The 12,789-nt window shown below is 43.2% G+C and overlaps 1 protein-coding gene across 1 annotated transcript in view; it reads right to left on the reverse strand.

Moving 5' to 3' along the window:
- The window catches only part of LOXL2 (lysyl oxidase like 2), a 111,779-nt gene that overhangs the window by 57,900 nt on the left and 41,090 nt on the right, over nt 1–12,789 (reverse strand). Inside the window, exon 2 of the mRNA XM_040346078.1 lies at nt 1,035–1,404. Within this exon, the coding sequence (XP_040202012.1) occupies nt 1,035–1,371 (337 nt within the window). The 5' untranslated portion in view covers nt 1,372–1,404. The remainder of the gene's footprint in view (nt 1–1,034; nt 1,405–12,789) is intronic.

Genomic DNA, 12,789 nt, shown 5'->3' on the forward strand with positions numbered 1-12,789 from the left:
ATAAAAAACAAAAAAAACGTGTACACTACGCCGCCACAACTTACAGGAGCAAGTGCCGTATTCCCCAAACACTTGCTCCGTAAGTTGCGGTGGCGTAGTGTAAATTGCCCGGCATATGGCCGCGTAATTCAAAGGGGGCAGCTTGTATTCAAATTAAGCGCGCCCCCGCGCCGATCGAACTGCGCATGCGCCGGCGGAAAAATAGCCCAGTGCGCATGCTCCAGCTCACGACAGAAAACGTCAATGACGCCGACGTGAGAGTCATTGATGTAAAGTCGTATTCGTGAACGACTTAGGAAAACAACGTAACCGACGGAAAAAGCCGACGCGGACCCGACGCCATACTTAACATGGCATACGGCGGACTGGCGTAAGGTTACCCCTCATATAGCAGGGGTAACCTTACGCTTACGTAAACGACGTAAACGACGACGACGCGCGCAAATTTCGTTCGGGAATCGGCGTATCAGTCTCATTTGCATAGTCAAATGAGAACTGACCGTAAACGCCACCTAGCGGCCAGCGTCGCATTACATCTAAGATCCGACGGTGTAAGTGACTTACACCTGTCGGAACTTGGCCGTATCTATGCAAAACTGATTCTAGGAATCACTCGCATAAATACCCGGGGCCAAAAACAGAGATACGATGGTGTTTCCTGAGATACACCGTCGTAACTCTTTTGAGAATCTGGCCCAGAATTCTGACTTTAAAAGTTAGATTTTTTTGTATTTTAGATCCATATATTGATTACAGAGCTACAGTGTCTTATATAGACTGAATTTAAACTTTAAAACAGGACATTAGGATTCTTGTAAATGCCTAGTTGTTACTGTAGCTCTTAAAATAAAACCAAAAAATATATATGAATAACAATAATGTTTAATTAATGCTTAAAACTTGAATTTGTTTTGCATATGCAGGCCATTAGGCAGAGTAAAATTGGCAAAAGCATAATAAGACCTTCCTACACTCCGCCACTGTAAGCATACATATGTAAGTATAGCACCATGTTGTATTTCAGACTTACTCACCATCTCCCTTGCCGTACTTGGCGCCGGGTGCCCATGATAATGCCTCCGTGAAGCCTAGTTCTCTACAGATTACATGAGCCGCATGGATAGAGAAGTCATCATCGCACACAGTGCCCCACTCCCCGTTATAGTAAACTTCCACTCTCCCTTCAGTGTGTTTGCGTTTCTCTCCTGCTAGACGAACGTGGACCTTCTGGGCAGGCTTGGGTGGCTCTGTTGGCCGTGGAGGGGGTGCTTGTTGCTCGTGATATTCAGGATAATACTGCCAGTGCTCATATTGTCCCAGTGCAGGTACAGAGAGTGTAAGGAAGAGAAGGAATGCAGGAACCACCAACATGGTTTAGGAATGACACCAGCTCTGACTGCAAGCCTAGAACAAGAAAAAGGAGCAACGTTATAACTGGTGGCTAGTTGAAACTTTTCAGCACTAATGTTTTTAAATCAAACTTATCAAGTGCGAGATTGCAGAAAGTGGGTGTTCCAGCATAACCAGCACATGTGTTCCAGGATCACCAGATTAAATGAAAGCATAGGCAGATATAAAACACACACAACAGAATGTTATTCTTTAAAATGTATTAAATGGTCAAAATGTAAAATGATATATTCATTTCCATATTGTATTTAAATTATTTCTAGCCTACCGGAATAGGCTAGAAAACAGCTATTTGACTAAAGCCATCTTTTTGGGTGCAGCCACTGTTCTGTCAACAATTTTCCACCTGGTTCCTTCAATTCTCAGAATGACAGAATTTTGGGTGGAAGGTAGTGGACTGGGCCACCCACAGCTCGAAATGCATTCTGTGGAAGACCAGCTTAAGGGTTGCAGCAGCAGTGTGTCTTAGAACCTGTGCTCATGTCTGTCCTTTCACTAATAAGAAGAGGCCTGAGGCCTCGTACACACGACCGAGGAACTCGACGAGCGAAACACATCGTTTTGCTCGTCAAGTTCCTTGTTAGGCTGTCGAGGAACTCGACAAGGCAAGTTTCTTCTTCCCGTCGAGGAAAAAGAAGACATGCTCTCTTTTTGGCTCGACGGGATCCTCGACAGTTTCCTCGTCTAAAAATGTACACACGACCGGTTTCCTCTGGAAAAAAAATCCCAGCAAGTTTCTTGCTGGTTTTTGCCGAGAAACTCGGTCGTGTGTACGAGGCCTCAGAACAAGCCATGTTATGGTGACTTAATACAAGGGTGGTGGAGTTGAGGGAAGTTAAGAGAGAGGTATGTAGGTTATCATGGCTGATCTCCTTCTAAAATTGCTAGTTACCTGTCTGTCTCTGTCTTCAACACTTTGTGCCTCTGATCCAATACAAGCATACAGTAAGTGAATTCAGTAAAATCAGATTATATATTTTGTTCTGTACAAGGCAATCATACAGGGCCGTACATACAGGGGTCACAATTGTGACTCTACCCCATCCTCCAGGGGGCCCGTGTGGCCCCCCTGTACACCTGTATAGGAGGGGCAAGGGCATGTAGAGGAACGCATCCCTCCATGTAGCCGCTGAATGCCCTCTTCTCCTCCTCTCCCTCCTGCATACATTCAGCGGCTGCAAGAAGTAAATGGAGGGCATTGGTTGCTCCACATGCTGCCCTTGCTGCCTCCCTATCCCTGTCCTGCTGCCCTGGGCCCCTTTGCACTCAAGCAGCGCTGCCAGGTTTCCCCTTCCCACCTCCCACCTCCCCCGACTTCCGCTAGAGATACTGTCAGGATAGAGAGCAAGGAAGGAGCGCACATTTAACGTCCTCTTCCAGGTCTTAATCAATAGAGTCAGTGATCAGTAACGATTTATTTTTCCTTCACAGCTGAGGACTATGTTTACTATGCTTCAGTTTATGAATGAACATGATGAAGCTCTGTACAGAGCCATTCCTGTTTATTTATTCTGTTCTGTTAAGGGCTAGTGTCCTCAATCTCCTTTCTTTGTTTAAACCCCTGATATTTCACCACAGCTCCCCAACGATGGTCATAAAAAATAAAATCAAGAATAATAAAAAATGTAATTGTAAAAACAATAAAAATAGAATAAAATGGCAATAAAATAACAAAAATTTAAAAAAACTTCTGACACCAGTGGCGGAACTACGGGGGTCACAAAGGACCCCCAAAATGGCAGAAAGGGGGCCTGCTGAGGGGCAGTGATAAAAGGTCCCACGATGGGAGTAAAGGGCCCCCGGGATCAACGGGAAGGGCCCTTTGTGGTTTCTTGCACCAGGGCCCTGAAAGTTCTAGTTACGCCTCTGCAGTCATAGATCACACAGTGTTTTAGGTCAGTGTTTCTCAACTAGAGTGCCTTCTGGGCTCCTCATGGGTGCTGAGCTACGTCCCATATTTTTGCAAAGTGTCATGAGTCTCCATAGAGCAAATGGGACAGCTGTTTGTGAGGCCTCTGGTGTGAAAGTGGGGGGTTGACTGAGTACTCTGATGTGAAGAGTTATGAGGACTCCTTTTTACAAAGGGGGAGGGAGGGGAGGGTAAATTAGTATTCTGATCTAAAAAGGGGGGAATGGGGGGCTGAAGACTCTGATCTGATTGATGGACCCTGATGTCAAAGGGAGGTCCCCATTTTTTGACTGAGTTACCTCTAAATTTTGCATACTTTTAAAGGGTACCTAAAAAAAGGTAGAAAATCACTATTCTAGGTGTCTGGCTTAGGACCCCTTTCACACAGGCTTTCTGATCAGGTCCGCCAGAAAAAAACGTACAGAAAAACTGATGAGAAGCTCTGTGCAGCTCTATGGACAGGTGGATGTAAACGGACTTGTGTCTCTTTACATCCGCCTACCTCCGATTCTGTCCAGGTCCGGGAAAAAAAAATGAAGTTGTGTACATATGACCACCCATAGAGCTATCACAGGTCCGCCTGTGTCTGCTGGACACAAACTGAATAGATACGAATGTAAAAAAAACTGACACCCGTCCCATTCGGCTCCGATTCAGCAGGGGTTCTGCTCATGGAGTCCTGGCTGATTACATCGAGCCCTGCTTCATATGAAAGAGCCCTTAGAACAGGGGTTGACAAATTTGCTTGGAATCTAGGAGCCAGCTAAAAAAGTTAGGAGCCAGAAAACGCGCCCCGTCCCGACGAGCTTGCGCGCAGAAGCGAACACATACGTGAGCAGCGCCCGCATATGTAAACGGTGTTCAAACCACACATGTGAAGTATCACCGCGATTGGTAGAGCGAGAGCAATAATTCTAGCCCTAGACCTCCTCTGTAACTCAAAACATGCAACCTGTAGATTTTTTTAAACGTCGCCTATGAAGATTTTAAAGGGTAAAAGTTTTCTTTCATAATATTAAAAAAAATGGTGATAACTTTACTGTTGTCTTATTTTTTAATAAAAAAAAAGTGTAATTTTTTCCCAAAAAAGTGCGCTTGTAAGACCGCTGCGCAAATACGGCATGACAGAAAGTATTGCAACGATCACCATTTTATTCTCTAGGGTGTTAGGATAAAAAAAATATATAATGTTTGGGGGTTCTAATTAGAGGGAAGAAGATGGCAGTGATAATAGTGAAAAATGACATTAGAATTGCTGTTTAACTTGTAATGCTTAACTTGTAATACCAACGGCCACCACCAGATGGCGCCAGCTTACACATCTGGTGGTAATAACTTGTAATACCAACGGCTCACCACCAGATGGCTCCAGCTTCCAAAAAAAAAAAAAAAATTTTTTTTTTTTGCCCCCCTTCCAAGCCAAGTCGCCAGGACCCTATTTCTAGTCGCCATGGCGACCTGGCGCCCGGGATTTGTCGAGCCCTGCCTTAGAATATACTTGTTATAAATGATTCAAGTTTCAGGCACTCTGAAACATCGTAAACAGGTTACATTTGAGCGTTTGAAACGCTTTTTAAAATATTTAGCTCAGTGCCCCAACATATGTAACAAAATCTATCTCCCTAGGTTTGCATGTTCTGTTCATCACTCTCACATGGACTTGGCTGCCTGTGCACAGTTGCCACAACCAACTTCAAAGGAGCGATAAATGCTGAGTGAGCAGGTGCACATCTGGTTCTGTGTACATGGCCCCATGTGTCTAACACTCGCCTTGAACTTGGATATACATAGCCGCCTATAAAACGTATCTGACTTCAGAACAGACTGTTCCATCCATGCGTACCAATTAGATTGCCTCCTACATTTATCTTTTATAAAATAAAGAAGAATCAGATTTTTTGGGAAGGTGTAGATATTTTCATATATAAAAAGTTTTGTGCATTTTAAATATGGCAATATAAATGTGTGGCTATGTGAGATAATATACATACAGTAGAAGTGAATGGCTGTACAAAGTGAATGGGGGCATTGTTCAACTATTATACAATCAGAATACGGTATATAGTGTGTGGCTCATATCAGTTTTGGTTATATTTTACAAATTTATATATATACATTTTTTCTCATTAGGTTCATATATTAACCAGAATGTATTATTTTAATAATATATATTTTTTTATCCAGTTGATGAACTGAAATGGTATGGTTTAGTAATCATGCTCTCATTATTGTCTGAAGTTTTTGTATATTAAAGCGGAGGTTCACCCAAAAAGACAACTTTGGACCATCCAAACTAGCATACTAGCATCAGCTACAGTATGCCTTTTTTTATGCGCTGTACTTACGGTTTAATCCGTAAGTTTCGTTTCAGACACCCGCCGGGAATGGGCGTTCCTATGAAGAGTGGAACATGATTGACGGCCGGCTATGGCGCGTCCCACGTTCCGAAAATAGCCGTAGTAGGACTCGGCTCTTCACGGCGCTATACGGTGCCTGAGCATCAGACTAGAAGCTGACTGCGCAGGCGCCGTATATGTCGGCGTCCTATTTCGGCTTTTTTCGGAAGGCATGACGCGCCATAGCTGGACGTCAATCAAGTACCCCTCTTCATAGGAACGCCCATTTCCCGGCTGGAGTCGGAAACGAAAGTTACGGATTAAACCGTAAGTGCAGCTCAAAAAAAAAAAAAAAAAGGCATACTTTAGCTGACGCTAGTATGCTCGTTTGTATTGTAGATCAAGAATTTTTTTTTTCAGGGTGAACCCCCGCTTTAATTTTGATACTTCAAATACTATCGCCTATTTGTTTTAAATATGACCTAGAGGAGGGAATGTATTGACATTGGATTGATATGGAGATGTCCTAATGTTTTTTCTAGCCATGATGAGGGGGGACCCCCCAAAACACATTGGCTACTTTTTGGTTTGCCCCCTTTGTTTTGTTAAATTACATTTCAAGCCAAGGAGACGGTAGAAATCCCCTGGGGTGTAGAAGCCACCATCCTGGGAACATGGTCATTTACATCAATATCAATAGTTCAAAGTGGTTTTACAGTTTCAATGCTTTTTTACCTTCATGCATCCTATGCTAAAAAACCTCCCCCCCCCCCTCCCCTTAATATTCACCTAAGCTTCTTCTGTGCACGAGAGCTGAGCTTCTCCTAGGTCTCCAATTCCTCATTCGCTGAGACAACAGTGGGAGCCATTGGCTTCTGCTACTGTCAATCACAGCCAACAATGGGGAGAGAGTGGTGGGGGGGGGGGGGGGGCGAGCTGCGGCTCTGGGTGTCTTATTGATGCATGGAGCGAGACTCTGGAACGAGCACCCACCAGTGTCCCCAGAACAAGTGGCTTGGTATTAGGGGCACTGGCTGAAGAGAAGCCAGGAGCGTCGGTGGGGGACCTGAAAAGAGGAGGGTCAGGGCTGCTTCTGTGCAAAGCCACTGCACAGATCAGGTAGGTATGATTTATTTTTTATTTTTTAAGAATCATTAATGTCACTTTAAGATAGCAAAAGCAGTGAGATAACCCTACAGGTCCAGCACTGTTTTTTCCCATATTCCCTAACTATCCTGATAGGGACACAGAAGGTAGTTGACCAAGTCTCTAACCCTTTCCTGCTCTATCCAAAAATGAAATAAATGTTGTCTGGATTTGGGCTTTGATAAGCAACTAATAAATGGTGTGCAGTAACCCAGACAATCATCCATATTTAATCTTTCATCAGATTGAAGAATTTAAAAGATTGGTTGCAATGTTTTAACACATGTTGAACTTTCTGGTTAAATCTAGGCCTCTCCTCTATGGGACCTGCTGTATCTGGCTGAAATATAACTAAAACCAAACATTTTCCAACGTCTATAGCTGATCTCTGCTTCAAGCTTATGACTTTCAGACACGGCTCCCCTGAGCTTGTAATCTAATTTTAGTGTCTGAGACAATATGTATATATTGTATAGATGATGCGAGTTAAACTGCTTAACTGCTGACCCATTAGATGTAGGTGAGGTCCCTTTAGTGGCCCCTAACCACCGTGAGAACCCGCTATCCTCCTTAGGGTGACCTCACACTTAAATTAGATCCACCTTCCACCAACTATGTGTCTCATATACATACAGAAGAAAAAAAAATCCGACCAGGTACCAATTTATTGCAAGAACTCCCAAATGTCTAGCAGTAGGTATATGTATCTGGGTATTATGGCTTTGTATATATTCCACATACCGAACAAACATCAGAATGATTCAGTAATGTGTTCACTATGTGTAGGTGGAAGTCCATATCCTCTAGTAAAGTAAACCTTTCATTTAGTCTCTTCCCCCCAGTCTTGTACAGAAGCTGACCCCCTCCCTGTCTCACTCTCCCAGACTCCTCTGGGCGGTGGGGGTTCCTGAGTCTGAATATTTCCAACATGAAATCACACTGAAGATGACCTCACTGGAACAAGGGGGATACCCCAGATCCCGGCGATATTTGCTGAGCTGGTAGAGTTTACGGCACGTAGGTTCCATAGCAGCAGACATCCGTTGCCATAGAGACATTGCACAATTTCTGCAGGGCTATAATAAAGCTCATTGTTCTGTAGGAGCCCCTTGGTAACATTCACACCAACGCATGGAACTTTTTCCAGACCTTCTAAAATAACACACTAAAGCAGCTTGTGGTCTGATAAGAGAACATATTTCTTCACACTCTTGACTTCCTACAGAACAATAACCTCTCTTTATCATGCTGACCACATGTGGCGCTGTACTGGGGCCTAAACTGGTACATTGGATAGAATGTCCGACCTGTTCAAGGAAGCAGAATTAGTTAAGCTGAATTATGTCTGATGCCGCGTACATACGAATGTTTTTCACAACGTAAAAAAGAACGACGTGAAAAATGAGAAAAAATAGAGCAGGTTCTAAAAAAAAAATCGCCACTTTTCTCGTCGAGAAAAATGCTCTGGAGCATACACACGACTGTTTTTCACAACCAATTAAAAAAATTGCATTTTTCTCGTCATTAAAAACGGTCATGTGTACGCAGCATGACACCAAGACAAAGAATCAGGCCTCGTACACACGACCGAGAAACTCGACGGGCGAAACACATCGTTTTGCTCGTCGAGTTCCATGTTAGGCTGTCGAGGATCTCTGTGAGCAAAATTTCTCCATTGCCGTCGAGGAAAAAGAAGACATGCTCTCTTTTTGGCTCGACGAGATCTTCGACAGTTTCCTCGTCTAAAAGTGTACACACGACCGGTTTCCTCGGCAAAAAAAAAAAAAACACCAAGTTTCTTGCTGGTTTTTGGCGAGAAACTCGGTCGTGTGTACGAGGCCTAATACTTGAGTAACTATCCCCAGGAACATTTGCTCAGAGGCTGATGCCCCGTACACACGTGCGGGATTTCCGACGGGAAATGTTTCCGTCGGAAATTCCAAGCGGAAAGCCGAGAACCTGCTCGGTAACTTTTCCCCCTACACACAGCGGTCGGGAAAACTGAGATGAGAGCTTTGGTCGGGAACCCCGGCCGCGTGTATGCTCCATCACAGTTTTTCCCATAGAAAAACTGCCAAAAACCACTGGGAAAAAGTCTGCCAGGAATCCCGGCAGGAAAAAAGAGAGCTGACTCTCTTTTTTTGTCCGGCAGGTTTTGGCAGTTTTCCCGTCGGAAAAACTGCGAGGAGCATACACACGGCTGCAATTCCAGGTCAAAACCTCTTCTCGCAGTTTTCCCATCGGGAAAACAGGCCGTGTGTATGAGGCTTTAGTCTAAAATCACTGTGTAGCAAATTGACCGGGATTTATTATGTTCTCAAATATGGCAGTTTTATTAAAACTGAACATATTAAGATTCTGCATCTTAATGCTGCTTAGCAGTTCATAGTAACTTTAGGGTCCATTTTTATTGTCGCATTTTAATCTACACGTTACAATGCAATATATGATAAAAATAGTGTCTATTCTTTTCTCACAGCACTACAATGCAGTGCATTTTCAAAAATACAACCAGGCCATTTTTTTCTGCATTTTAGTGCAATGAAAGGTCCAAGTCAATGGCAACGCATTAAAACTAACGTGTTTTGACACGCTGGCCTGGCAACATGTTTTAACAGGCCTTGGTCAAAAGCTTGTAACTCTATACCTTCCAAATGTTAAATTAGAACAAGCATTGAACATGCATCTGAACATGCGTCATAGCGTGTGAAATTACAAAGGAAATGCAAATTGATGCATAACAGTGCACCTGCCCAATGCTACAAAAAAATGCACCAGCACAGATCTCAATGGGTATTAAAAGCACAGAAAACATACTACAGCTATAAAAATTGTAAATAAAAAATAAAATAAAATAAATAAATTATAGGGTAGAATTTATCAGTTTTGGGAACCAGGGACATTTCCAAGGAATAATGGATGCCTGCCATGGGAAATAACACTGGCAAATGTGCAGAAAGCCAAGTAACCAGACAGCATTTATTCCTCATCGGTTTTCCTCAGGTTCTGAAAAACGACAAAAAAATTATTTTGAACATGCTGCATTTTTTAAAGCCATTTTAAACTATGTCGTTTTTCGGGTTGTAAAAAATTATCGTGTGTGGGCTAAAACAACGTAAAAAACCCGGGCATGCTCAGAAGCAAGTTATGAGACGGGAGCGCTCGTTCTGGTAAAACTACTGTTCATAATGGAGTAAGCACACTCATCACGCTGTAACAGACAGAAAAGCGCAAATCGTCTTTTACTAACACGGAATCAGCTAAAGCAGCCCAAAGGCGAATGGAACTTCCCCTTTATAGTGCCGTCGTACGTGTTGTACGTCACCGCGCTTTGCTAGAGCATTTTTTAAAAGTGATGGTGAGTAGGCAACGTCGTTTTAATGATGAAGTTGAGAAAACATTGTTTTTTGGACATGCTGAAAAACAAAGTTTTTTTTCATGCTGAAAAATGATCGTGTGTACGCGGCATAAGAGTTCCAATTCGTATGCAATCAGGCAGGCTCTTGCACTACATAGTTTTGGTAAACCTGAAGAGAAAAACCTGCAGGAAGACTGATAGTGTGTATGGGGCTTTAGAGTGGGAATAAAGGTGACCCGCTGATCATGGTGGTCTCCCCAAGATCTCCCCACAGATCAGCAATTTCAATAACATTGCCAAACACATTCGAGGCTTCTATTATTATTATTATTATTATTCAGGATTTATATAGCGCCAACAGTTTGCACAGTGCTTTATAACATCAGGGAAGACAGTACAATTACAATACAAATCAATACAGGAGGGATCAGAGGGCCCTGCTCGTTAGAGCTTACAATCTTCAACGAAGGGTCAAGTGGGACAAGAGGTAGTAGCTGTGGGGGATGATCAGATGGACAAAATGAAAATACAGTTGTTAGGTGTGGGTAGGATAGGCTTCTCTAAAGAGGAGGGTTTTCAGGGATCCTCTAAAAGCTAATAGAGAAGGAGATAGACGGACAGATTTGGGTAAGGAGTTACATAGGATAGGAGAGGCTGGGGAAAAGTCCTTCTACTAAATTGTTCAGCTCTTGTCAGGTCAATTGGAAATGTATTCCTTCACATTGTATTTCCATGGCCTGACTGTCTTTTCAGAAGTTTATTGAGGAGCATTACCCACCAATAATTAAGAAGTAGACATATAGGCCTAGATTCAGGTACGGCCGATCTACGTTGCGCGTACCGTATTTACGCTACACCGGCACAACTTAGAGAGGCAAGTGCTGTATTCACAAAGCACTTGCCTCCTAAGTTACGGCGGCGTAGCGTAAATGGGCCGGCGTAAGCGCGCGTAATTCAAAGTAGGCTGTAGGGGGCGTGTTGTATTTAAAAGAGGCTTGACCCCATGTAGATGCATGGCCGAACGACCGGTGCATGCGTGCGCATGCTCAGTATCATGTCATATTTACGCCCAAAAATACGTCGGCTCAATGCCTGCGACGTGAACGTAATTTACGCACAGCCATATTCGTGTACGACTTACGCAAACAAAGTAAAAAGATACGCTTGTTCCGACGTCCATACTTTGCATGGGATGCGCCACCTAGAGACCAGCTTTATCTTTACGCCGGCGTATCTCTAACGTAAACGGCGTAACTAATTGCGATGGGCGCACGTACGTTTTTGAATCGGCGTATCTAGTCATTTGCATATTCTACGCCGAACTCAACAGAAGCTCCACCTAGCGGCCAGCGTAAATATGCACCTTAAAATACGACGGCGTTCGTATCTTAGCCTAATCTAAGCGTATCTGGTTTCCAGAATACGCTTAAATTTACGACGGCGCAGATTCGGACTTACGACGGCGTATCTATTGATACGCCGACGTAAGTCTCTGAGAATCTGGCCCTTAGAGGGTATTTCACTTTCACCTTAAAACATCTTTGATCCCAAAAAGTTTCTCAGTCTGATTGCTAGAAAAAAAAACAAATTGGCTCCAGGTTCCAACGTCTATAATTGCCAGATGTATGTGAATGAAAAAAAAAATGTTTTAGTTCTAGTGTATAGACACTGCTCCTCCCCATCATGTCATATTCTACATATCTAAACTAGAAAGAAAGGAAAGCTTAGCTTCAATGATGATATAATGGGAGCCTGCTCCTAATTTACTAAACTGCTTATACATGTTACATGTACATTCTATTGATAATCTCCTTTAGATTTACCAAAGCCATGTTTGGGAGTGCCTACCTAAACAATCCACTGAATTTACATCCACTCAGAAGACCTTAAGCCAGCCATACATGGATCGAAATGCAGCCAGTTCAGCAGGGACCGACCGATATTCGATCCATGTAAGGCAGGCTGACTGTACCCAAGTCGATCCATTGATTGACTTGGGTACAAGTCGATCCATTGATCGACTTGGGTACAACCTGCCTGTCGTATTTTTTTAGATTTGTGTTTACTGCCAGCAGCTATAGCCGCTAGCAGTAATCATTGTTTTCTAGTTTGACAAGATGTGAGTTGCTGGAATGCATATCAGTTGCTCTCACCACAGGTGACGTGGTTCTATGTCTTGATATCATCAGATCCCTATTTTAATACAATATCCTGCTATTTATTTAGAATGGAATTCCTCATGAATCATCCCACATTTTTGTGTTACCTCTATCATTAAGCAGTCTGGGACGGCCCCAGGTTATCCATAGACTCTTACTTTCCGGACCCAGCTCTGATCAGTAAAGACATAACCTTCGATGTTGCGCATAACAAACAATTGTCGGAGCGATAAATTCTGCTTGATTTTAGAGAATTTTCCATGCCTGGGAGACGTGCGGGGGGAAGGGGGGGGGGGGGTGGATTGGGTGAGACAGCCATGCAAAATCTATGGACATAATGTACCAAGATTTTATCCTCATTCGGAAATATTTACAAACCAATAAATGAAACAGCACCTTGCAGCACACCCAACGCCAGCTGTAAAATCACTAAAGCATGTAATTCGTCATCTCATAAAACTTAAAGTGTCT

Source organism: Rana temporaria, chromosome 3 (genome assembly GCF_905171775.1).
Source record: "Rana temporaria chromosome 3, aRanTem1.1, whole genome shotgun sequence".
NCBI lineage: Eukaryota > Metazoa > Chordata > Amphibia > Anura > Ranidae > Rana > Rana temporaria.